The 25,886-nt window shown below is 45.5% G+C and overlaps 1 protein-coding gene across 2 annotated transcripts in view; it reads right to left on the reverse strand.

Annotated features, from left to right (window-relative positions):
* Window positions 1-25,886, reverse strand: part of LOC121547092 (slit homolog 1 protein-like) — a 238,691-nt gene that overhangs the window by 11,262 nt on the left and 201,543 nt on the right. The window contains exons 26-35 of one of the 2 annotated variants that reach the window (XM_045209881.1): window positions 23,161-23,324; window positions 19,083-19,207; window positions 18,277-18,517; window positions 17,859-17,952; window positions 17,612-17,749; window positions 17,163-17,391; window positions 16,772-16,902; window positions 16,143-16,297; window positions 12,652-12,940; window positions 7,957-8,168 (exon numbers count right to left, since the gene is read on the reverse strand). In XM_045209881.1, coding sequence (XP_045065816.1) covers window positions 7,957-8,168; window positions 12,652-12,940; window positions 16,143-16,297; window positions 16,772-16,902; window positions 17,163-17,391; window positions 17,612-17,749; window positions 17,859-17,952; window positions 18,277-18,517; window positions 19,083-19,207; window positions 23,161-23,324 — 1,778 coding nt within the window. Of the gene's footprint in view, window positions 1-7,956; window positions 8,169-12,651; window positions 12,941-16,142; window positions 16,298-16,771; window positions 16,903-17,141; window positions 17,392-17,611; window positions 17,750-17,858; window positions 17,953-18,276; window positions 18,518-19,082; window positions 19,208-23,160; window positions 23,325-25,886 lie in introns of both variants that reach the window. The other variant, XM_045209880.1, reaches the window with a different exon arrangement.

The following is a 25,886-nucleotide window of genomic DNA, read 5'->3' on the forward strand; positions in this document are numbered from 1 at the left end:
ACAAGAAACATCTGACCTCTGTGATTGCCAACAAGGGTTTTGCCACCAAGTACTAAGTCATGTTTTGCAGAGGGGTCATATACTTATTTCCCTCATTAAAATTCTAATCAATTTATAAAAATTTTGACATACGTTTTTCTGGATTTTTTGCTGTTATTCTGTCTCTCACTGTTCAAATAGGAGGAAAGATAGAGACACTCTGACTCTGTAGGGAGAGGAAAGATAGAGAAACTGGCTTTGTAGAGAGAGGAAAGATAGAGACACTCTGACTCTGTGGGGAGAGGAAAGATAGAGACACTCTGACTCTGTAGGGGGTGGAAAGATGGAGACACTCTGACTCTGTAGGCAGAGGAAAGATAGAGACACTCTGACTCTGTAGGAGGAAAGATAGAGACACTCTGACTCTATAGGGAGAGGAAAGATGGAGACACTCTGACTGTAGGGAGAGGAAAGATAGAGACACTCTGACTCTGTAGGGAGAGGAAAGATAGAGACACTGACTCTGTAGGAGGAAAGATAGAGACACTCTGAATCTATAGGGAGAGGAAAGATAGTGACACTCTGACTCTGTAGGAGGAAAGATAGAGACACTCTGACTCTATGGGGAGAGGAAAGATAGAGACACTCTGACTCTGTAGGGAGAGGAAAGATAGAGACACTCTGACTCTGTAGGGAGAGGAAAGACACTCTGACTCTGTAGGAGGAAAGATAGAGACACTCTGACTCTGTAGGGAGAGGAAAGATAGAGACACTCTGACTCTGTAGGGAGAGGAAAGATAGAGACACTCTGACTCTGTAGGGAGAGGTAAGATAGAAACACTCTGACTCTGTAGGGAGAGGAACGATAGAGACACTCTGACTCTGTAGGAGGAAAGATAGAGACACTCTGACTCTGTAGGGAGAGGAAAGATAGAGACACTGACTCTGTAGGGAGAGGAAAGATAGAGACACTCTGACTCTGTAGGAGGAAAGATAGAGACACTCTGACTCTATAGGGAGAGGAAAGATAGAGACACTGACTCTGTAGGGAGAGGAAAGATAGAGACACTCTGACTCTGTAGGGAGAGGAAAGATAGAAACACTCTGACTCTATAGGAAGAGGAAAGATATAGACACTGACTCTGTAGGAGGAAAGATAGAGACACTCTGACTCTATAGGGAGAGGAAAGATAGTGACACTCTGACTCTGTAGGAGGAAAGACACTCTGACTCTATAGGGAGAGGAAAGATAGAGACACTCTGACTCTGTAGGGAGAGGAAAGATAGAGACACTCTGACTCTGTAGGGAGAGGAAAGATAGAGACACTCTGACTCTGTAGGAGGAAAGATAGAGACACTCTGACTCTAAAGGGAGAGGAAAGATAGAGACAATCTGACTCTGTAGGGAGAGGAAAGATAGAGACACTCTGACTCTGTAGGGAGAGGAAAGATAGAGACACTCTGACTCTGTAGGGAGAGGAAAGATAGAGACACTCTGACTCTGTAGGAGGAAAGATAGAGACACTCTGACTCTGTAGGGAGAGGAAAGTTCGAGACACTCTGACTCTATAGGAGGAAAGATAGAGACACTCTGACTCTGTAGGAGGAAAGATGGAGACACTCTGACTCTGTGGGGAGAGGAAAGATAGAGACACTCCGACTCTGTAGGAGGAAAGATAGTGACACTGACTTTGTAGGGAGAGGAAAGATAGAGACACTGACTCTGTAGGGAGAGGAAAGATAGAGACACTGACTCTGTAGGGAGAGGAAAGATAGAGACACTGACTCTGTAGGAGGAAATATAGAGACACTCTGACTTTATAGGGAGAGGAAAGATAGAGACACTCTGACTCTGTAGGGAGAGGAAAGATAGAGACACTCTGACTCTGTAGGGAGAGGAAAGATAGAGACACTCTGACTCTAAAGGGAGAGGAAAGATAGAGACAATCTGACTCTGTAGGGAGAGGAAAGATAGAGACACTCTGACTCTGTAGGGAGAGGAAAGATAGAGACACTCTGACTCTGTAGGGAGAGGAAAGATAGAGACACTCTGACTCTGTAGGAGGAAAGATAGAGACACTCTGACTCTGTAGGGAGAGGAAAGTTCGAGACACTCTGACTCTATAGGAGGAAAGATAGAGACACTCTGACTCTGTAGGAGGAAAGATAGAGACACTCTGACTCTGTGGGGAGAGGAAAGATAGAGACACTCTGACTCTGTAGGAGGAAAGATAGTGACACTGACTTTGTAGGGAGAGGAAAGATAGAGACACTGACTCTGTAGGGAGAGGTAAGATAGAGACACTGACTCTGTAGGGAGAGGAAAGATAGAGACACTGACTCTGTAGGAGGAAATATAGAGACACTCTGACTTTATAGGGAGAGGAAAGATAGAGACACTCTGACTCTGTAGGGAGAGGAAAGATAGAGACACTGACTCTGTAGGGAGAGGAAAGATAGAGACACTCTGACTCTGTAGGGAGAGGAAAGATAGAGACACTCTGACTTTGTAGGGAGAGGAAAGATAGAGACACTGACTCTGTAGGGGAGAGGAAAGATAGAGACACTGACTCTGTAGGGAGAGGAAAGATAGAGACACTGACTCTGTAGGAGGAAAGATAGAGACACTCTGACTCTGTAGGGAGAGGAAAGATAGAGACACTCTGACTCTGTAGGAGGAAAGATAGTGACACTCTGACTTTGTAGGGAGAGGAAAGATAGAGACACTGACTCTGTAGGGAGAGGAAAGATAGAGACACTGACTCTGTAGGGAGAGGAAAGATAGAGACACTGACTCTGTAGGAGGAAATATAGAGACACTCTGACTTTATAGTGAGAGGAAAGATAGAGACACTCTGACTCTGTAGGGAGAGGAAAGATAGAGACACTGACTCTGTAGGGAGAGGAAAGATAGAGACACTCTGACTCTGTAGGAGGAAAGATAGAGACACTCTGACTCTGTAGGGAGAGGAAAGATAGAGACACTGACTCTGTAGGGAGAGGAAAGATAGAGACACTGACTCTGTAGGGAGAGGAAAGATAGAGACACTGACTCTGTAGGGAGAGGAAAGATAGAGACACTCTGACTCTGTAGGGAGAGGAAAGATAGAGACACTCTGACTCTATAGGGAGAGGAAATATAGAGACACTGACTCTGTAGGAGGAAAGATAGAGACACTCTGACTCTATAGGGAGAGGAAAGATAGAGACACTCTGACTCTGTACATTTACATTTTAGTCATTTAGCAGACACTCTTATCCAGAGCGACTTACAGTTAGTGAATACATATCTTTTTTTTTTTTTATACTGGCCCCCCGTGGGAATCGAACCCACAACCCTGGCATTGCAAACGCCATGCTCTATCAACTGAGCTACATCCCTGCCGCCCATTCCCTCCCCTACCCTGGACGACGCTGGGCCAATTGTGCACCGCCCATGAGTCTCCCGGTCGCGCCGGCTGCGACAGAGCCTGGATTCGAACCAGGATCTCTAGTGGCACAGTTAGCACTGCGATGCAGTGCCTTAGACCACTGCGCCACTCAGGAGACTGTAGGAGGAAAGATAGAGACACTCTGACTCTGTAGGGAGAGGAAAGATAGAGACACTGGCTTTGTAGAGAGAGGAAAGATAGAGACACTCTGACTCTGTGGGGAGAGGAAAGATAGAGACACTCTGACTCTGTAGGGGGTGGAAAGATGGAGACACTCTGACTCTGTAGGCAGAGGAAAGATAGAGACACTGACTCTGTAGGAGGAAAGATAGAGACACTCTGACTCTATAGGGAGAGGAAAGATAGTGACACTGACTCTGTAGGGAGAGGAAAGATAGAGACACTCTGACTCTGTAGGGAGAGGAAAGATAGAGACACTGACTCTGTAGGAGGAAAGATAGAGACACTCTGACTCTATAGGGAGAGGAAAGATAGATAAATATAAATAATAAATATGCCATTTAGCAGACGCTTTTATCCAAAGCGACTTACAGTCATGCGTGCATACATTTTTGTGTATGGGTGGTCCCGGGGATCGAACCCACTACCTTGGCGTTACAAGCGCCGTGCTCTACCAGCTGAGCTACAGAGGACCACATAGATAGCGACACTCTGACTCTGTAGGGAGAGGAAAGATAGAGACACTCTGACTCTGTAGGGAGAGGAAAGACACTCTGACTCTGTAGGAGGAAAGATAGAGACACTCTGACTCTGTAGGGAGAGGAAAGATAGAGACACTCTGACTCTGTAGGAGGAAAGATAGAGACACTCTGACTCTAAAGGGAGAGGAAAGATAGAGACAATCTGACTCTGTAGGGAGAGGAAAGATAGAGACACTCTGACTCTGTAGGGAGAGGAAAGATAGAGACACTCTGACTCTGTAGGGAGAGGAAAGATAGAGACACTCTGACTCTGTAGGAGGAAAGATAGAGACACTCTGACTCTGTAGGGAGAGGAAAGTTCGAGACACTCTGACTCTATAGGAGGAAAGATAGAGACACTCTGACTCTGTAGGAGGAAAGATAGAGACACTCTGACTCTGTGGGGAGAGGAAAGATAGAGACACTCCGACTCTGTAGGAGGAAAGATAGTGACACTGACTTTGTAGGGAGAGGAAAGATAGAGACACTGACTCTGTAGGGAGAGGAAAGATAGAGACACTGACTCTGTAGGGAGAGGAAAGATAGAGACACTGACTCTGTAGGAGGAAATATAGAGACACTCTGACTTTATAGGGAGAGGAAAGATAGAGACACTCTGACTCTGTAGGGAGAGGAAAGATAGAGACACTCTGACTCTAAAGGGAGAGGAAAGATAGAGACAATCTGACTCTGTAGGGAGAGGAAAGATAGAGACACTCTGACTCTGTAGGGAGAGGAAAGATAGAGACACTCTGACTCTGTAGGGAGAGGAAAGATAGAGACACTCTGACTCTGTAGGAGGAAAGATAGAGACACTCTGACTCTGTAGGGAGAGGAAAGTTCGAGACACTCTGACTCTATAGGAGGAAAGATAGAGACACTCTGACTCTGTAGGAGGAAAGATAGAGACACTCTGACTCTGTGGGGAGAGGAAAGATAGAGACACTCTGACTCTGTAGGAGGAAAGATAGTGACACTGACTTTGTAGGGAGAGGAAAGATAGAGACACTGACTCTGTAGGGAGAGGTAAGATAGAGACACTGACTCTGTAGGGAGAGGAAAGATAGAGACACTGACTCTGTAGGAGGAAATATAGAGACACTCTGACTTTATAGGGAGAGGAAAGATAGAGACACTCTGACTCTGTAGGGAGAGGAAAGATAGAGACACTGACTCTGTAGGGAGAGGAAAGATAGAGACACTCTGACTCTGTAGGGAGAGGAAAGATAGAGACACTCTGACTTTGTAGGGAGAGGAAAGATAGAGACACTGACTCTGTAGGGAGAGGAAAGATAGAGACACTGACTCTGTAGGGAGAGGAAAGATAGAGACACTGACTCTGTAGGAGGAAAGATAGAGACACTCTGACTCTGTAGGGAGAGGAAAGATAGAGACACTCTGACTCTGTAGGAGGAAAGATAGTGACACTCTGACTTTGTAGGGAGAGGAAAGATAGAGACACTGACTCTGTAGGGAGAGGAAAGATAGAGACACTGACTCTGTAGGGAGAGGAAAGATAGAGACACTGACTCTGTAGGAGGAAATATAGAGACACTCTGACTTTATAGTGAGAGGAAAGATAGAGACACTCTGACTCTGTAGGGAGAGGAAAGATAGAGACACTGACTCTGTAGGGAGAGGAAAGATAGAGACACTCTGACTCTGTAGGAGGAAAGATAGAGACACTCTGACTCTGTAGGGAGAGGAAAGATAGAGACACTGACTCTGTAGGGAGAGGAAAGATAGAGACACTGACTCTGTAGGGAGAGGAAAGATAGAGACACTGACTCTGTAGGGAGAGGAAAGATAGAGACACTCTGACTCTGTAGGGAGAGGAAAGATAGAGACACTCTGACTCTATAGGGAGAGGAAATATAGAGACACTGACTCTGTAGGGAGAGGAAAGATAGAGACACTGACTCTGTAGGGAGAGGAAAGATAGAGACACTCTGACTCTGTAGGGAGAGGAAAGATAGAGACACTCTGACTCTATAGGGAGAGGAAATATAGAGACACTGACTCTGTAGGAGGAAAGATAGAGACACTCTGACTCTATAGGGAGAGGAAAGATAGAGACACTCTGACTCTGTACATTTAAATTTTAGTCATTTAGCAGACACTCTTATCCAGAGCGACTTACAGTTAGTGAATACATATCTTTTTTTTTTTTTATACTGGCCCCCGTGGGAATCGAACCCACAACCCTGGCATTGCAAACGCCATGCTCTATCAACTGAGCTACATCCCTGCCGCCCATTCCCTCCCCTACCCTGGACGACGCTGGGCCAATGTGCACCGCCCATGAGTCTCCCGGTCGCGCCGGCTGCGACAGAGCCTGGATTCGAACCAGGATCTCTAGTGGCACAGTTAGCACTGCGATGCAGTGCCTTAGACCACTGCGCCACTCAGGAGACTGTAGGAGGAAAGATAGAGACACTCTGACTCTGTAGGGAGAGGAAAGATAGAGACACTGGCTTTGTAGAGAGAGGAAAGATAGAGACACTCTGACTCTGTGGGGAGAGGAAAGATAGAGACACTCTGACTCTGTAGGGGGTGGAAAGATGGAGACACTCTGACTCTGTAGGCAGAGGAAAGATAGAGACACTGACTCTGTAGGAGGAAAGATAGAGACACTCTGACTCTATAGGGAGAGGAAAGATAGTGACACTGACTCTGTAGGGAGAGGAAAGATAGAGACACTCTGACTCTGTAGGGAGAGGAAAGATAGAGACACTGACTCTGTAGGAGGAAAGATAGAGACACTCTGACTCTATAGGGAGAGGAAAGATAGATAAATATAAATAATAAATATGCCATTTAGCAGACGCTTTTATCCAAAGCGACTTACAGTCATGCGTGCATACATTTTTGTGTATGGGTGGTCCCGGGGATCGAACCCACTACCTTGGCGTTACAAGCGCCGTGCTCTACCAGCTGAGCTACAGAGGACCACATAGATAGCGACACTCTGACTCTGTAGGGAGAGGAAAGATAGAGACACTCTGACTCTGTAGGGAGAGGAAAGACACTCTGACTCTGTAGGAGGAAAGATAGAGACACTCTGACTCTGTAGGGAGAGGAAAGATAGAGACACTCTGACTCTGTAGGGAGAGGAAAGATAGAGACACTGACTCTGTAGGGAGAGGAAAGATAGAGACACTCTGACTCTGTAGGGAGAGGAAAGATAGAGACACTGACTCTGTAGGGAGAGGAAAGATAGAGACACTCTGACTCTGTAGGGAGAGGAAAGATAGAGACACTGACTCTGTAGGGAGAGGAAAGATAGAGACACTCTGACTCTGTAGGGAGAGGAAAGACACTCTGACTCTGTAGGAGGAAAGATAGAGACACTCTGACTCTGTAGGGAGAGGAAAGATAGAGACACTCTGACTCTGTAGGGAGAGGAAAGATAGAGACACTCTGACTCTGTAGGGAGAGGAAAGACACTCTGACTCTGTAGGAGGAAAGATAGAGACACTCTGACTCTGTAGGGAGAGGAAAGATAGAGACACTGACTCTGTAGGGAGAGGAAAGATAGAGACACTGACTCTGTAGGGAGAGGAAAGATAGAGACACTGACTCTGGAGGGAGAGGAAAGATAGAGACACTGACTCTGTAGGGAGAGGAAAGATAGAGACACTGACTCTGTAGGCGTAAATATAGATATTTGTATCAAAGACAAGTGACAACAGAGACAATCTAAGTAAACTAGGATGCCAGACAGTCCCCAATGAGAAAAACAAACTCTCTCTATCTCCTATCTGCATCATGGAGCTCTCTGGTGTATCCACAGTAGTAATAATTGTGTGTGTGTGTGTGTGTGTGTGTGTGTGTGTGTCTCCTACCTGCGTCACAGAGGTTGCCGATGTATCCGGCCTCACAGTGGCAGTAGGCATCTCCTGTATCAGAGATCTGGCAGCGTCCGTGTTTGCAGTTGTTGCTGTGGCAGGTGTTAAACAGCTCCCCCTGCTGGTTACACAGGGCACCCCGGTAACCCTCCACACACTCGCAGCGGTACGACTGCAGGTCAAAGGGAATACACTTCCCATGCACACACCTAGGGAGAGGGAATATAAATTAATCATTCAATCATTATGCACTACATGACCAAAAGTATGTAGACACCTGCTCCTCTAACAAAATCATATGCATTAATATGGAGTGAATGCACCAATTTGTAAGTCGCTCTGGATAAGAGCGTCTGCTAAATGACGTAAATGTAAATGTAAATGAGTTGTTCCCCCCTATGCTACTATAAAAACCTCCACTCTTCTGGGAAGGCTTTACACTAGAAGTTGGAACTTTGCTTTAGGGACTTGCTTCCATTCAGCCACAAGAGCATTAGTGAGGTCAGGCACTGATGTTGGGTGAATATGCCTGGCTCACTGTCAGCGTTCCAATTCATCTCGAAGGTGTTCAATGGTGTTGAGGTCAGGGCTCTGTGCAGGCCAGTCAAGTTCTTCCACACCGATCTCAACTAACCATTTCTGTATGGACCTTGCTTTGTGCACGAGGGCATTGTCATGCTAAAACAGGAAAGGGCCAAACTGTTGCCACAAAGTTGGAAGCACATAATCGTCTAGAATGTGTCATTGTATGCTGTAGGGTTAAGATTTCCCTTCACTGGAACTAAGGGGCCTAGCTCGACCATTAAAACAGCCCCATTATTCCTCCTCCACCAAACTTTACAGTTGGCACTATGCATTCGGTCAGGTAGAGTTCTCTTGGCATCCGCCAAACCCAGATTCGTCCGTCAGACTGCCAGATGGTGAAACGTGATTCATCACTCCAGAGAACGCGTTTCCACTGCTCCAGAGTCCAATGGCGGCGAGCTTTACACCAGTCCAACCGACGCTTGGCATTGCGCCTGGTGATTTTAGACTTGGTGCTTGGCCATTGAAACCCATTTCATGAAGCTCCCGACAAACTGTTATTGTGCTGACGTTGCTTCCAGAGGCAGATTGGAACTTGGTAGTGAGTGTTGCAAGCAAGGCCAGGCGGATTTTACGCGCTACGCGCTTCAGCACTCAGCGGTCCCGTTCTGTGAGCTTGTGTGGCCTACCACTTCGCGGCTCCGCTGTTGTTGCTCCTAGACGTTTCCACTTCACAATAATTGTATACACCTGTCAGCAATGGGTGTGGCTGAAATAGCCAAATCCATTAATTGGAAGGGGTGTCCATATATTTTTGTATATACAGTGAGAGAAAAAAGTATTTGATCCCCTGCTGATTTTGTACGTTTGCCCACTGACAAAGAAATGATCAGTCTATAATTTTAATGGTAGGTTTATTTGAACAGTGAGAGACAGAATAACAACAAAAAAATCCAGAAAAACGCATGTAAATTTTTTTATAAATTGATTTGCATTTTAATGAGGGAAATAAGTATTTGACCCCCTCTCAATCAGAAGGATTTCTGACTCCCAGGTGTTTTTTATACAGGTAACGAGCTGAGATTAGGAGCACACTCTTAAAGGGAGTGCTCCTAATCTCAGCATGTTACCTGTATAAAAGATACCTGTCCACAGAAGCAATCAATCAATCAGATTCCAAACTCTCCACCATGGCCAAGACCAAAGAGCTCTCCAAGGATGTCAGGGACAAGATTGTAGACCTACACAAGGCTGGAATGGGCTACAAGACCATCGCCAAGCAGCTTGGTGAGAAGGTGACAACAGTTGGTGCGATTATTCGCAAATGGAAGAAACACAAAAGACCTGTCAATCTCCCTCGGCCTGGGGCTCCATGCAAGATCTCACCTCGTGGAGTTGCAATGACCAAGAGAACGGTGAGGAATCAGCCCAGAACTACACGGGAGGATCTTGTCAATGAGCTCAAGGCAGCTTGGACCATAGTCACCAAGAAAATAATTGGTAATACACTACGCCGTGAAGGACTGAAATCTTGCAGCGCCCGCAAGGTCCCCCTGCTCAAGAAAGCACATATACAGTGGGGAGAACAAGTATTTGATACACTGCCGATTTTGCAGGTTTTCCTACTTACAAAGCATGTAGAGGCCTGTAATTTTTTTATCTTAGGTACACTTAAACTGTGAGAGACGGAATCTTAAACAAAAATCCAGAAAATCACATTGTATGATTTTTAAGTAATTAATTTGCATTTTATTGCATGACATAAGTATTTTATCACCTACCAACCAGTAAGAATTCCGGCTCTCACAGACATGTTAGTTTTTCTTTAAGAAGCCCTCCTGTTCTCCACTCATTACCTGTATTAACTGCACCTGTTTGAACTCGTTACCTGTATAAAAGACACCTGTCCACACACTCAATCAAACAGACTCCAACCTCTCTACAATGGCCAAGACCAGAGAGCTGTGTGAGGACATCAGGGATAACATTGTAGATCTGCACAAGGCAGGGATGGGCTACAGGACAATAGGCAAGCAGCTTGGTGAGAAGGCAACAACTGTTGGCGCAATTATTAGAAAATGGAAGAAGTTCAAGATGACGGTCAATCACCCTCGGTCTGGGGCTCCATGCAAGATCTCACCTCGTGGGGCATCAATGATCATGAGGAAGGTGAGGGATCAGCCCAGAACTACACGGCAGGATCTGGTCAATGACCTGAAGAGAGCTGGGACCACAGTCTCAAAGAAAACCATTAGTAACACACTACGCCGTCATGGATTAAAATCCTGCAGCGCACGCAAGGTCCCCCTGCTCAAGCCAGCGCATGTCCAGGCCCGTCTGAAGTTTGCCAATGACCATCTGGATGATCCAGAGGAGGAATGGGAGAAGGTCATGTGGTCTGATGAGACAAAAATATAGTTTTTTGGTCTAAACTCCACTCGCCGTGTTTGGAGGAAGAAGAAGGATGAGTACAACCCCAAGAACACCATCCCAACCGTGAAGCATGGAGGTGGAAACATCATTCTTTGGGGATGCATTTTCTGCAAAGGGGACAGGACGACTGCACCGTATTGAGGGGAGGATGGATGGGTTCATGTATCGCGAGATGTTGGCCAACAACCTCCTTCCCTCAGTAAGAGCATTGAAGATGGGTCGTGGCTGGGTCTTCCAGCATGACAACGACCTGAAACACACAGCCAGGGCAACTAAAGAGTGGCTCCGTAAGAAGCATCTCAAGGTCCTGGAGTGGCCTAGCCAGTCTCCAGACCTGAACCCAATAGAACATCTTTGGAGGGAGCTGAAAGTCCCTATTGCCCAGCGATAGCCCCGAAACCTGAAGGATCTGGAGAAGGTCTGTATGGAGGAGTGGGCCAAAATCCCTGCTGCAGTGTGTGCAAACCTAGTCAAGACCTACAGGAAACGTATGATCTCTGTAATTGCAAACAAAGGTTTCTGTACCAAATATTAAGTTCTGCTTTTCTGCTGTATCAAATACTTATGTCATGCAAAAAAATGCAAATTAATTACTTAAAAATCATACAATGTGATTTTCTGGATTTTTGTTTTAGATTCCGTCTCTCACAGTTTAAGTGTACCTATCATAAAAATTACAGACCTCTACATGCTTTGTCAGTAGGAAAACCTGCAAAATCGGCAGTGTATCAAATACTTGTTCTCCCCACTGCACATGCCCGTCTGATGTTTGCCAATGAACATCTGAATGATTCAGAGGAGAACTGGGTGAAAGTGTTGTGGTCAGATGAGACCAAAATGGAGCTCTTTGGCATCAACTCAACTTGCCGTGTTTGGAGGAGGAGGAATGCTGCCTATGACCCCAAGAACATCATCCCCACCGTCAAACATGGAGGTGGAAACATTATGCTTTGGGGGTGTTTTTCTGCTAAGGGGACAGGACAACTTCACCGCATCAAAGGGACGATGGACGGGGCCATGTACCGTCAAATCTTGGGTGAGAACCTCCTTCCCTCAGCCAGGGCATTGAAAATGGGTCGTGGATGGGTATTCCAGCATGACAATGACCCAAAACACACGGCCAAGGCAACAAAGGAGTGGCTCAAGAAGAAGCACATTAAGGTCCTGGAGTGGCCTAGCCAGTCTCCAGACCTTAATCCCATAGAAAATCTGTGGAGGGAGCTGAAGGTTCGAGTTGCCAAACGTCAGCCTCGAAACCTTAAGGACTTGGAGAAGATCTGCAAAGAGGAGTGGGACAAAATCCCTCCTGAGATGTTTGCAAACCTGGTGGCCAAATACAAGAAACATCTGACCTCTGTGATTGCCAACAAGGGTTTTGCCACCAAGTACTAAGTCATGTTTTGCAGAGGGGTCATATACTTATTTCCCTCATTAAAATTCAAATCAATTCATAAAATTTTTGAAATAAGTTTTTCTGGATTTTTTGCTGTTATTCTGTCTCTCACTGTTCAAATAAACCTACCATTAAAATTATAGACTGATCATTTCTTTGTCAGTGGGCAAATGTACAAAATCAGCAGGGGATCAAATACTTTTTTCCCTCACTGTATAGTGTATGTCAGACTGAGAGGCTTGGGTGGAACATATGTAAAGACTTATCTTAAACTGTTAATATGAATTGCAGTTTGAGACTTGCAATGCATTATCATCATAACCCTAGTGGTCTATTCTTACTTGCTGCCCTGGCATGTGTTGGCGGCAGGCTGGTCACAGTGTGGTCCGCTCCAGCCCGGCTGGCAGTGGCAGACTGGTCCCTGTGCCCCGTCCGGCTGGCAGATACCATTCAGGCAGTAGATCTTCCTACAGGGCTCACAGCCTGGCACCACGCCCGGCTTCATCTGGGTCTTGGTGAAATCCTGCAGCTCGTTGTTAATATACAGGTTCTGGATGCAGCCGTGGAAACTGGAGCCATTCGGGATCTGCCAGAGCCGGAAGGCTGCCGAGTGGACGTCCACAGGCATACCTGAGAGATGGAGGAGAGAGGAGGAGGAGAGAGAGGAGATAGAGGAGCGAGAAGAGGAGGAAGAGAGAGAGGAGGAGGAGAGAGGAGATAGAGGAGAGAGAGGAGGAGGAGAGAGAGGAGAAGGAGAGAGAGGAGGAGGAGGAGGAGGAGAGAGGAGGAGGAGGAGGAGAGAGAGGAGGGGAAGGAGAGATGAGGGGAAGGAGAGAGAGGAGGAGGAGAGAGAGGAGGGGAAGGAGAGAGAGGAGGGGAAGGAGAGAGAGGAGGGGGAGGAGAGAGGAGGAGGAGGAGATAGAGGAGGGGAAGGAGATGGAGAGAGAGGAGGGTAAGGAGAGAGGAGGAGAAGGAGAGAGAGGGGGGGAGGAGAGAGAGGAGGGGATGGAGAGAGAGTAGGGGGAGGAGGAGGAGGAGGAGGAGGAGAGAGGAGAGAGGAGAGAGGAGAGAGGAGAGAGGAGAGAGGAGGAGAAGAGGAGGAGGAGTAGAGAGAGGAGGAGGAGGAGGAGGAGGGGAAGGAGAGAGAGGAGGGGAAGGATTGAGAGGAGGAGGAGGAGAGAGGGGAGAGGAAGGAGAGAGACAGAGGAGGTGGAGAGAGAGGAGGGGAAGGAGAGAGAGAGAGGCGGAGGAGAAGAGAGAGGAGGAGGAGAGAGAGGAAGAGGAGGAGGGAGGAGAAGGAGAGAGAGGAGGAGGAGGAGGGAGGGGAAGGAGAAAGAGCAGGAGGAGGGAAGGAGATAGAGAGTGGAGGAGGAGAGAGAGGAGGGGAAGGAGAGAGAGGAGGAGACAGAGGAGGGGAAGGAGAGAGAGGAGGAAAAGGAGAGAGAGGAGGAGAGAGAAGAGGAGAAGGAGAGAGAGAAAGAGGAGAGGGAGGAGGAGGAGATAGAGAAAGGAGAGAGAGGAGGGGAAGGAGTGAGAGGAGGAGGAGGAGTGAGGGGATGGGAAGGAGAGAGAGAGAGGAGGTGGAGAGAGGAGGGGAAGGAGAGAGAGAGGCGGAGGAGGAGAGAGAGGAGGAGGAGCAGAGAGGAGGAGAGAGAGAAGGAGGAGGAGAGAGAGGAGGGGAAGGAGAGAGAGGAGGAGGAGAGAGAGGAGGGGAAGGAGAGAGAGGAGGGGGCGGAGAGAGAGGAGGGGGCGGAGAGAGAGGAGGAGGAGGAGATAGAGGAGGGGAAGGAGAGAGAGGAGGAGAGAGAGAGAGAGAGGAGGAGAGAGAGAGAGAGGAGGCGGAGGAGAGAGAAGAGGAGGAGGAGGAGAGAGAGGAGGAGGAGGAGGAGAAGAGAGAGGAGGGAATTAGAGAGAGAGGAGGAGGAGGAGGAGAGAGAGGAGGAGGAAGAGGAGAGAGAGGAGGAGGAGAGAGAGGAGGGGGAGAGAGAGGGAGGAAAGAGGGGATGGGAAGGAGAAAGAGAGAGGCGGAGGAGGAAAAGGAGAGAGAGGAGGAGGAGGAGGAGGAGAGGGAGGAGGGAAGGAGAGAGAGGAGGAGGAGGAGAGCGAAGAGGAGGAGGAGAGAGAGGAGGAGGAGAGAGAGGAGGAGAAGGAGAGAGGAGGAGGAAGAGGAGAGAGAGGAGGAGAAGGAGAGAGAAGAGGAGAAGGAGAGAGAGGAGGAGGAGGAGAGAGGAGGAGGAGGAGAGAGAGGAGGAGGAAGAGGAGAGAGAGGAGGAGAAGGAGAGAGAAGAGGAGAAGGATAGAGGAGGAGGAGGAGAGAGAGGAGGAGGAAGAGGAGAGAGAGGAGGAGAAGGAGAGAGAAGAGGAGAAGGAGAGAGAGGAGGAGGAGGAGAGAGAGGAGAAGGAGGAGGGGGAGGAAGAAGGGAGATGTATGTGAGTGGTAAGCAGGGGAAGAAGAGAAACAGCTAACACAGGACTGGTATGGAGGTAATGAATGAAGAGGAGGCTTTTTCAAAGAGCCATGTGCATGTGAATATACTGCAGCAATGTGATAGAAGTGGAGCCAAAATACAACTTCATTACGAGAAGTTAGGGGAACTAGGGGCCGAATCCTCCAAAACTCCCACTAACATCAACATTTGATTTATAGGACATGTTGGTCCAAAATGAATAAATATGCTACTGAGCCAGTAGGGAGGGAAAGTATTGGCAGAAATATAGAGCCGGGCCCATTTCCCGATCTTTTAATAAAAATTTGATTAAATAATTAAATTAAATAAATTACATTTGACTATTTGTAGTTCAACACTCTCTCTGATATAATACAGTGATTTGACACTAATTCAATTCCAAAACAGCATCTTTGAAATAGAGGACAGTGAAAAGGAGAAAGGGTATTGGGTGATGTGTATCGTACTCTTCTATACAGTGGCCAACAGTCACAAACATACACCACAGTACAGTACACCACAGTACAGTACACCACAGTACAGTACACCACAGTACAGCACACCACAGTATAGTACACCACAGTACAGCACATCACAGCACCAAAACATCACATCACAAACTCTGGACACACAGCCATTTCTGATATCAGATCAATTCTGTTTCAACACATCAATGCTTTGATATCAAGAACGGCTAGTCGGGTTACAGAGAATTACTAACAAGTGAAAAAATAAGAAAATGAAAAGAAACAAGGAAATCATCATCCATGCAAATATACCACATCACATATCCAGAGTGAAGACTGTGTCTGGTAGGACAGAGATAGAGATCTAAAGGGATGTGTTTAGTAAGGATGAATGAAAACTGGAAATAGTAGGAATCACAGAAATAGAATAGAAGACTATATAGTATGTATTATATGGTAGGAATACTGTACGTATCCTGAACACTGCAGTCCTTAAGGGGTGATGCTCATAGGGCCAAGGGTCATGGGGTTTACTGCTGTGCACTATATTAGACACCTGTTTTGCAGTGTTGCTGAGTGTGTATACGTGTGTGTGGGGTTTATATTGTAAGGCTTTATCAGTGTGTTTTCTTATACGTGTGTTCATAAGTGTGTGTGCGCGTTGTTTGTATGCTGGACGTGCTCTAACAAACACAGTCGTTATGGGGGATGGACTGGGTGGATTTAGGTTTGGAGTTGGGTAGGTTGCAGGATTGGGTCACGATATGGCTCGCTTGCGGTAGTTGTGGTTTTGGGATGGGGGGTTGGTTGTGGTGGTGGGTTGGGTTGCAGTGGGGGGTGACATTGACAGTAATGTAGTAGTTGTAGTGCCTGCAGCAGAGGAGGAGGAAGGAGGTGTGTTCTGGAGAGGGCCCCTACCCCCCACGTATAGCGGAGCCTCCCCGTTCAGGGGCCGGACCCCCCTCAGGCTGTCCATGGTGGTGGGGAGACCCCCGTCGATGGACAGGTTCACCATCTGGTCAAAGGTCACCAGCTCCACCGTGTGGAACTGACCGTCGTTGATCGTCTCAGTACTGCATAAAGAGAGAGAGGGAGAAAGCAGACAGAGAGAGAGGGAGAAAGCAGACAGAGAGAGAGGGAGGGAGAAATCAGACAGAGAGAGAGGGAGAAAGCAGACAGAGAGAGGGAGGGAGAAATCAGACAGAGAAATAAACAGGAGAGAGTGGAAGAAACAGACCGATGTAATAATTTGGTTGCTCTTAAACATTTACTCTTAAACATTTAGTCATTTAGCAGACGTTCTTATCCAGAGCAACTTACAGGAGCAATTTGGGTTAAGTACCTTGCTCAAGGGCACATAGACATATTTTTCACCTAGTCGGCTCGGGGATTAGAACCAGTGACCTTTCGGTTACTGGCACAACACCCTTAACCACTAAGCTACCTGCCACCCCTTATGTATTTGTGTTTGTGTGTGTGTATGTGTGTGTGTGTAGTCTGTGTGATTATGTGTGCGTGTGTGTTTGTGTTTGCGCGTGTGTGTTTACCTATAGATAGCGTGTCCAGGCTGGCTGCCAGGGTCGTAGCTGACCTTAACGTGACCTTGATACATCTCTACAGCGATGTGGTCATTGTCTCCATTATACAGCAGGATACCGTTCTCCTCCGCTGTCGACACCTGGGGACAGATATCACAATAGAATGAAAGGTATGCAAATGTCCCTTTGACATCACTGTCACAGTCCAAAAGTCCAAGTTACTGTACATGCATGGATCTCAAACACATGCCTGTTGAATTGTTAATTCAGTACCTACACTGTAGTGTGTGTGTGTGTGTGTATGTGTGTGTGTGTGTGTGTGTGTGTGTGTGTGTGCGCACTGTGTACACATTTAGCCTGTGCGTGTGTGTTACAGTACCTGCAGTGAGATGTTAGATACCTGCAGTGTGATGTTAGCCTGGGGCCAGTTCTTGAGGTCAGAGAGCAGCAGGTAGGAGTTTCTGTCTACAAAGTTAACGCTGACCAGCTTCTCACAGCGAGGCCCTCCGAATCCAGGGAGACACTGGCACAGTGCCCGGCCTGCCCGCTCCACACACGGGGCACCGTTCTGGCAGTCTGCCAGGTCACACAGAGACCGCGGGGAGGGGGGCACCTCACACAACTGACCACTGCGGGAGGAGAGAGAGGGGAAGTTGCGAGGAGAGAGAGAGAGGTCAGTAAGTCAAAATGATAGATTCAGAGATGTTAGAAACTTCACCACTGATAAGAAGAAGTAGTAACCTTATACCACAGATGGCTTGATAGTGTTCTAAGTTGTGTGTGAGTTCTAAGGTTTCTGTGTGTGTGTGTGTGTGTGTGTGTGTTTGTTTGTGTGTGTTTGTGCCTCACCTGTAGCCATCGGGGCAGGAGCAGGAGTATCCGTTGAGTTGGTCGACACACTGAGCTTTGTTCTGACAGCGATTCTCCTCACAGTCATCGTAGTCCACACTGCAGTCATCACCGACGTAGCCCGGAGAACACACACACCTGCAACACACACACAAACGTTAGCATTAGCCCACTGAGCTTAAGCCTAGGCATTGACAACGCAAATCTTTATGTCTCACATACACAAACGTTGACATTGTGTACTCACTGGGGTCCAGTAGACGTGATGAGACAGGTAGACTGGTGTTGACATGGATTGAGACCTGGAGCACACACATCCTCCATCTCCTCACACACCTCCCCTAGAGAGAGAGAGAGAGAGAGAGAGAGAGAGAGAGAGAGAGAGAGAGAGAGAGAGAGAGAGAGAGAGAGAGAGAGAGAGAGAGAGAGAGAGAGAGAGAGAGAGAGAGAGAGAGAGAGAGAGAGAGAGAGAGAGAGAGAGAGAGAGAGAGAGAGAGAGAGAGAGAGAGAGAGAGAGAGAGAGAGAGAGAGAGAGAGAGAGAGAGAGAGAGAGAGAGAGAGAGAGAGAGAGAGAGGCATTACATTTATGGATGATAAATTGCAACCCAATAGGTCAACTCAACAGCAATAGAGAGAAGGCTGGTCTATAGTGTAAAGTGTGTTACCTGTGTAGTAAGGTGGACAGAGGCAGGTATAGTTGTTGACTCCATCTATACAGGTAGCTCCGTTTTCACAGTCATTATCTTCACAGTCATCTATGTTGGTCAGGCAGGTAGGACCGTCAAAGCCAATGGGACAGGCACAGCTGTATCCCCCCTCCTCCTCCTCCTCATTGATTTGGCAAGTGCCCCCGTTGACACAGGGGTTACTGACACACACGTTCAGAGAAGTCTCACAGTTCCTACCCTGCAGACCCAGAGAAAAGTTCAGTGGTCACCAACCAACCCTGTTCCTGGAGATCTACAGTGTCTGTGAACAAACTGATTACACTAATTAACTCATGTGCAGTTAATGCATGTTCATGAGTTTCAAGTTAATTCATTTTCATCAATGGAATCAGGAAATAAATAAAAATGAAAAACAGAAATAAAAAAAGCTGGGCTGGAACAAAAGCATGCATAAGCTGAACAACAGGCTTTATAATGTCAGAAGTGGAGAGGTCACGACCTTATGCGTCAACAGCCACAAATACAAGTAAGGACTCAATTCAATCTATATCGCCGAAGTTCAGCGCTATAGTGCGCTTGAAATCTAAAGGTAATTTCAGATTGAGCCAACATATGCAGCGTTTACCGTGAATGCAGTCTCCACTAACGCGGGAACATTGCCTTTAAATTTCAATCACTTCGCAGATATGGATTGAATCGAGCCCTACATTAGCCTAAGTATGTGTTAGAGCTGGACTTGAACAAAAGCCTGCACAACATGGCGAGAAGAACACTGCAGGTAAATGGTTAATGTGAGATCTCACCTTGAATCCAGGAGGACAGCTACACCTGTAGATCTCTGCCAGATCATTGTGACAGATCCCCTGGTTGACACACGGGCTGGACAGGCATGGGTTACACTTGGCCAGGACGCCACTGTCCACCTCACCTATACACACACATTTTATCGTTTTAGATTATGATTATCTTTCCTGTTCAATTGGTATTTGGTATTTTATTAGGATCACCATTAGCTTTTGTGATAGCAGCAGCTACTCTTCCTGGGGTCCACACAAAACATGAAACATGACTTAATACAGAACATTAATAGACAAGAACAGCTCAAGGACAGAACTACATAAATGTAAAATGTCACACATAGCCTACATATCAGTACAGCCAAACAATATCTAGGTCAAATAGGGGAGAGGCGTTGCCGTGCGGTGTTGCTTTATCTTTTTTTTAAAGGTTTGCTGTTCACTTGTTTGTGTAGGGAGTTCCATGCAATCATGGCTCTATATAATACTGTACATTTTCTTGAATTTATTCTGGATTTGGGGACTGTGCAAAGACCCCTGGTGGCATGTCTGGTGGGGTGTATGTCAGTGCTGTGTATAAGTTGACTATGCAAACTATTTGGAATTTTCAACACATTAATGTTTCTTATAAAAACAAGAAGTGATGCAGTCAGTCTCTCCTCTACTTTTAGTCAAGAGAGACTGGCCTGCATAGTATTGATGTTAGCCCTCTGATTACAGTGAAGAGCAAGACGTGCAGCTCTGTTCTGGGCCAGCTGCAGTTTTTCTAGGTCCTTCTTTGTAGCACCTGACCATATGACTGGACAATAATCAAGATAAGATAAAACTAGAGCCTGCAGGACTTGATTGTGTGGTGTCAAAAAAGCAGAGCATCTCTTTATCACGGACAGACCTATCCCCATCTTCACAACCATTGAATCAATATGTTTTGACCATGACTGTTTATAATCCAAGGTAACACCAAGTAATTTGGTCTCCTCAACTTGCTCAACTGCCATATTATTCATTATCAGATTCAGCTGAAGTCTAGAACTTAGGGAATGATTTGTACCAAATACAATTCTTAGTTTCAGAGATGTTCAGGGCTATGTTCATTTTATCACTAGCCACCCATTCTAAAACTGACTGCAACTCTCTGTTTAGGGTTGCAGTGAATTTCACTAGCTGTGGTTGCTGACACATATAAGGTTGAATCATCAGCATACATAGATACACAGGCTTTGTTTAATGCCAGTGGCAGGTCATTGGTCAAAATAGAAAAGAGTAGAGGGCCAAGAGAGCTGCCCTGCGGTACAACACACTTTACATATACAGTGCCTTCAGAAAGTATTAATACCCCTCGACTTATTCCACATTTTGTTGTGTTACAGCGTGAATTCAAAATGGATTACATTTTATAAAATTCTCACACATCTACACACAATACCACATAATGACAAAGTGAAAACATGTTCTTAGAAATCTTAGCAAATGTATTGAAAAAGAAATACAGAAAAATCTCATTTACATAACTATTCACACCCCTTTGCTATGACACTCTCCGAGATAGAATTGTGATGAGGCATATACAGTACCAGTCAAAAGTTTGGACACACCTACTAATTCCAGGGTTTTTCTTTATTTTTACTATTTTCTACATTGTAGAATAATAATGAAGATATCAAAACTATAAAATAACACATATGAAATCATGTAGTAACCAAAAAAGTGTTAAACAAATCAAAATCTATTTTATATTTGACATTCTTCTAAGTAGCCACCCTTTGCCTTGATGACAGCTTTGCACACTCTTGGCATTCTCTCAACCAGCTTCATGAGGTAGTCACCTGGAATGGATTTCAATGAACAGGTGTGCCTTGTTAAAAGTTAATTTGTGGAATTTCTTTCCTTCTTAATGCATTTGAGCCAGTCAGTTGTGTTATGACAAGGTAGGGGGATATACAGAAGATAGCCCTAGTTGATAAAAGACCAAGTCCATATTATGGCAAGAACAGCTCAAATAAGGAAAGAGAAACGACAGTCCATCATTACTTTAAGACATGAAGGTCAGTCAATCCGGAAAATTTCAAGAACTTTGAAAGTTTCTTCAAGTGCAGTCGCAAAAACCTTTAAGCGCTATGATGAAACTGGCTCTCATGAGAACCACCACAGGAAAGGAGTTACCTCTGCTGCAGAGGATAAGATAATTAGAGTTAACTGCACTTCAGATGGCAACCCAAATAAATGCTTCACAGAGTTCAAGTAACAGACACATCTCAACATCAACTGTTCAGAGGAGACTGCGTGAATCAGGCCTTCATGGTTGAGTTGCTGAAAAGAAACCACTACTAAAGGACACCAATAAGAAGAAGAGACTTGCTTGGGTCAAGAAACACAAGCAATGGATGTTAGACCGGTGGAAATCAGTCCTTTGGTCTGATGAGTCCAAATTTGAGATTTTTGGTTCCAACCGCCATGTCTTTGTGAGACGCAGAGTAGGTGAACGGATTATCTCCGCATGTGTGGTTCCCACCGTGAAGCATGGAGGAGGAGGTGTGATGGTGTGGGGGTGCTTTGCTGGTGACACTGTTAGTGATTTATTTAGAATTCAAGGCACACTTAACCAGCATGGCTACCACAGCATTCTGCAGCTATTCGCCATCCCATTTGGTTTGGGCTTATTGGGACTATCATTTGTTTTTCAACAGGACAATGTCCCAAAACACGCCTCCAGGCTGTGTAAGGGCTATTTGACCAAGAAGGATAGTGATGGAGTGCTGCATCAGATGATCTGGCCTCCACAATCACTCGACCTCAACCCAATTGAGATGGTTTGGGATGAGTTGGACCGCAGAGTGAAGGAAAAGCAGCCAACAAGTGCTCAGCATATGTGGGAACTGTTGGAAAAGCATTCCTCATGAAGCTGGTTGAGAGAATGCCAAGAGAGTGCAAAGCTGTCATCAAGGCAATGGGTGGCTACTTTGGAGATTCTAAAACATATTTTGATTTGTTTAACACGTTTTTGGTTACTACATGATTCCATATGTATTATTTCATAGTTTTGATGTCTTCACTATTATTGTACAATGTAGAAAATAGTAAAAATAAAGAAAAACCCTTGAATGAGTAGATGTGTCCAAACATTTGACTGGTACTGTATCTGGGGAAGGGTATAAAACAATTTATAGGGTGTTGAAAGTTTCCAAGAGCACAGTGGTCTCCATCATTGGGAAATTTAAAAACCAGGCACGGTTCATCACCCATCTAACACCATATCTACCGTGAAGCATGATGGTGGCAGCATCATGCTATTGGATGCTTTTCACGGGCAGGGTCTGGGAGTCTGGCAAGGATAGAGGTAACAATGAATGTAGCCAAATACAGGCAAATCCTGGATGAGAACCTGCTTCAGAGTGCAAACGATTGTAGACTGGTGCAAAGATTTACGGTCTGACAGGACAATGACCCCAAGTATACAACCAAAGCAACACTGGAAGGGCTTCAGAACAAGAATGTCAAAGTCCTTGAGTGGCCCTATGATCTATGGAAAGACTTGAAGATTGCTGTTCCCACCTGGTCCCCATCTAACTTAACAGAGCTTGAGAAAATCTGCAAGGAAGAATGGAGAAAATCCCCAAATCCAGATGTGCAAAGCCGATACAGACATATAGCCAAGACGACTTAAAGCTGTAATCGCTGCCAAAGGTGCTTCTACAAAGTATTGACGCAGGGGTGTGAATGTTTATGTAAATGAGATGCAGTATGTCTGTATTTCATTTTAAATACATTTGCTGAAAATTCTAAAAACACGTTTTCACTTTGTCATTATGGGGTATTGTGTGTAGATGGGTGAGATTTTTTTTATTTTATTCCATTTTGAATTCAGGCTGTAACACAACAAAATGTGGAATAAGTCAAGGTGTATTAATACTATCTGAAGGCACTGTATACAGTATACTGTATAGCTAGATCTACACAATAATTACCATGGGACATGAACGGATGAAAACATCTGAGAAACTGATTGATTTTGGAGAAAACAGTTAAGGGGGATCCCTGGTTCCTTATTAAATGAAATTAAACTAAATGAATTAACCCATCTCACCGTGGCACTCAAACTTCTTGGCAGGGGTGGTGAGCAGCAGCTTTCCCTCCATGCCCGTAGGTCCGGCACAGCGGGCGATGCCAGGCTCCTTGTAGCCCGTCTTCACCCAGTCAGACAGCCAGAGCAGACGGCAGTCACAGTACAGGGGGTTGGCACCAATAGCCCTGAGGGTGAAGGGTCAGAGGTTAAGGGTCAGGGACAGGCAGTGGTGGAAAAAGTACCCAATTGTCATACTTGAGTAAAAGTAAAGATACCTTAATAGAAAATGACTCAAGTAAAAGTGAAAGTCACCCAGGAAAAATACTACTTGAGTAAACGTATTTGGTTTTATACTGAACAAAAATATAAACGCAACAGGCAACAATTTCTACGATTTTGCTGAGTTACAGTTCATATAAGGAAATCAGTCAATTGAAATGAATTCATTAGGCCCTAATCTATGGATTTTACATGACTGGGCAGGGGCGCAGCCATGGGTGGGCCTGGGAGGGCATAGGCCCACCCACTTGGGAGTCAGGCCCACCCACTGGGGAGCCAGGCCCTGCCAATCAGAATGAGTTTTTCCCCACAAAAGGGCTTTATTACAGACAGAAATACCCCCCCCTCCCACCCCTTTCCCCCCCGCAGGTGAAGAAGCCAGATGTGGAGGTCCTGGGCTGGTGTGGTTACAGGTGGTCTGCGGTTGTGAGGCCGGTTGGATGTACTGCCAAATTCTCTAAAACGACATTGGAGGTGGCTTATGGTAGAGAAATGAACATTCAATTATCTGGCAACAGCTCTGGTGGACATTCCTGCAGTCAGCATGCCAATTGCATGTGGCCTTTTATTGTCCCCAGCACAAGGTGCACCTGTGTAATGATCATGCTGTTTAATCAGATTCTTGATATGCCACACCTGTCAGGTGGATGGATTATCTTGACAAAGGATAAAATGCTCACTAACAGGGATGTAAAAAATGTGTGCACAACATTTGAGAGAAATAAGCTTTTTGTGCGTATGGAACATTTCTGGGATCTTTTATTTAAGCTCATGAAGGATGGGACCAGCACTTTACATGTTGTGTTTATATTTTTGTTCAGTGTAAATATACTTGAGTATCAAAAGTAAATGTAATTGCTAAAATATACTTAAGTATCTAAAGTTAAAGTAAAAGTGTAAATCATTGAAAAAATAAAATGACTAAAATGTAAATGTTAAATGTAAATTTCCAATTCCTTATATTAAGCAAGCCAGACGGCACAATTTTTAAATATATTTTTTTATTGGATAGCCAGGGGCACATGCCAACACTCAGACATCATTTACAAACGAAGCATGTTTGTTTAGTGAGTCAGCCAGATCAGAGGCAGTAGGAATGACCAGGGATGTTCTCTTGTTTAAGAATGTAGTGGAGTAAAAGTAAAAGTAGTAAAAAATATAAATAGTAAAGTACAGATACCCTCCAAAAACTACTTAGGTAGTACTTTAAAGTATTTTTACTTAAGTACTTTACACCACTGGGGACAGGTAAAGGTCAGTCAGAGGGTTGGCACCAATCATCTTGAGGAATCAATCCATCAACCAATTAATCACGGCAGAAAGAAGGATGCATTTTCAGATTCATGAGGGCAGAGGTTCACTAGATGTACTTCTCTATTTGACCAGCAGGTGTCTCTCTCATCCTTCAGATAACACAGAGCTACACTCAACTGTTACAGTACAGTACTTCTAGAAAGGGAACCAATATTTATAATTAGGTTAAGGGTAGGGTTAGGGTTAAGGTTAGGGGTTTGGTTAAGGTTAGTGTTAAGGACGGGTCAGTTATAGATTTTGGCTATTCGGGCTGTCAATGGGATGCTGGACAGAAAATTCCCCTTAGTCTCTCCTTTCTAAAAAAGGACCAGCAATTTTACCTCCTTGAAAAGTTTGTTTGATGAAAACTATCTCTAATAAAATGACTTTTGGATAACTTATTTGACAGACTGGGGGTTGAGAAACACTGCCCTCAATCATAATTTTACATTGTGCCTGCATGAATCGATGTAGGCACAGTTATGCACAGTCAAACAGTCACACACACACAAACACACACACACACACACACACTGCTTGATTGAAGCTGTTCCATTACTTTGAATAACAGGCTCATGTTTCAGTTCAGTCCAATAGCTGACATCTGACATCTGCTAACATGAAAGCCACGACTGTGGATCAATGTATTCCGAAGACAAGCAACCCCCACTAAATTCTCTAGATCTTTCTCTTACCTCATCCCCCCAGTACCTTCTCTTACTCTTTACCTCATCCCCCACTAAATTCTCTAGATCTTTCTCTTTACCTCATCCTCCACTAACTTCTCTTTCTCTCTACCTCATCCCCCAGTAACTTCTCTAGATCTTTCTCTTTACCTCATCCCCCAGTACATTCTCTTACTCTTTACCTCATCCCCCAGTAACTTCTCTAGATCTTTCTCTTTACCTCATCCTCCACTAACTTCTCTTTCTCTTTACCTCATCCCCCACTAACTTCTCTAAATCTTTCTCTTTACCTCATCCCCCAGTAACTTCTCTAGATCTTTCTCTTTACCTCATCCTCCACTAACTTCTCTTTCTCTTTACCTCATCCCCCAGTAACTTCTCTAAATATTTCTCTTTACCTCATCCCCCAGTACCTTCTCTTTCTCTCTAGACAAGATGTTTATTTGTTTGTGTTTACTTCTTTGCGTGTGTGAAAGGTGTATTCATGTG

Source organism: Coregonus clupeaformis, chromosome 31, assembly GCF_020615455.1.
Source record: "Coregonus clupeaformis isolate EN_2021a chromosome 31, ASM2061545v1, whole genome shotgun sequence".
Taxonomy (NCBI): Eukaryota; Metazoa; Chordata; class Actinopteri; order Salmoniformes; family Salmonidae; genus Coregonus; species Coregonus clupeaformis.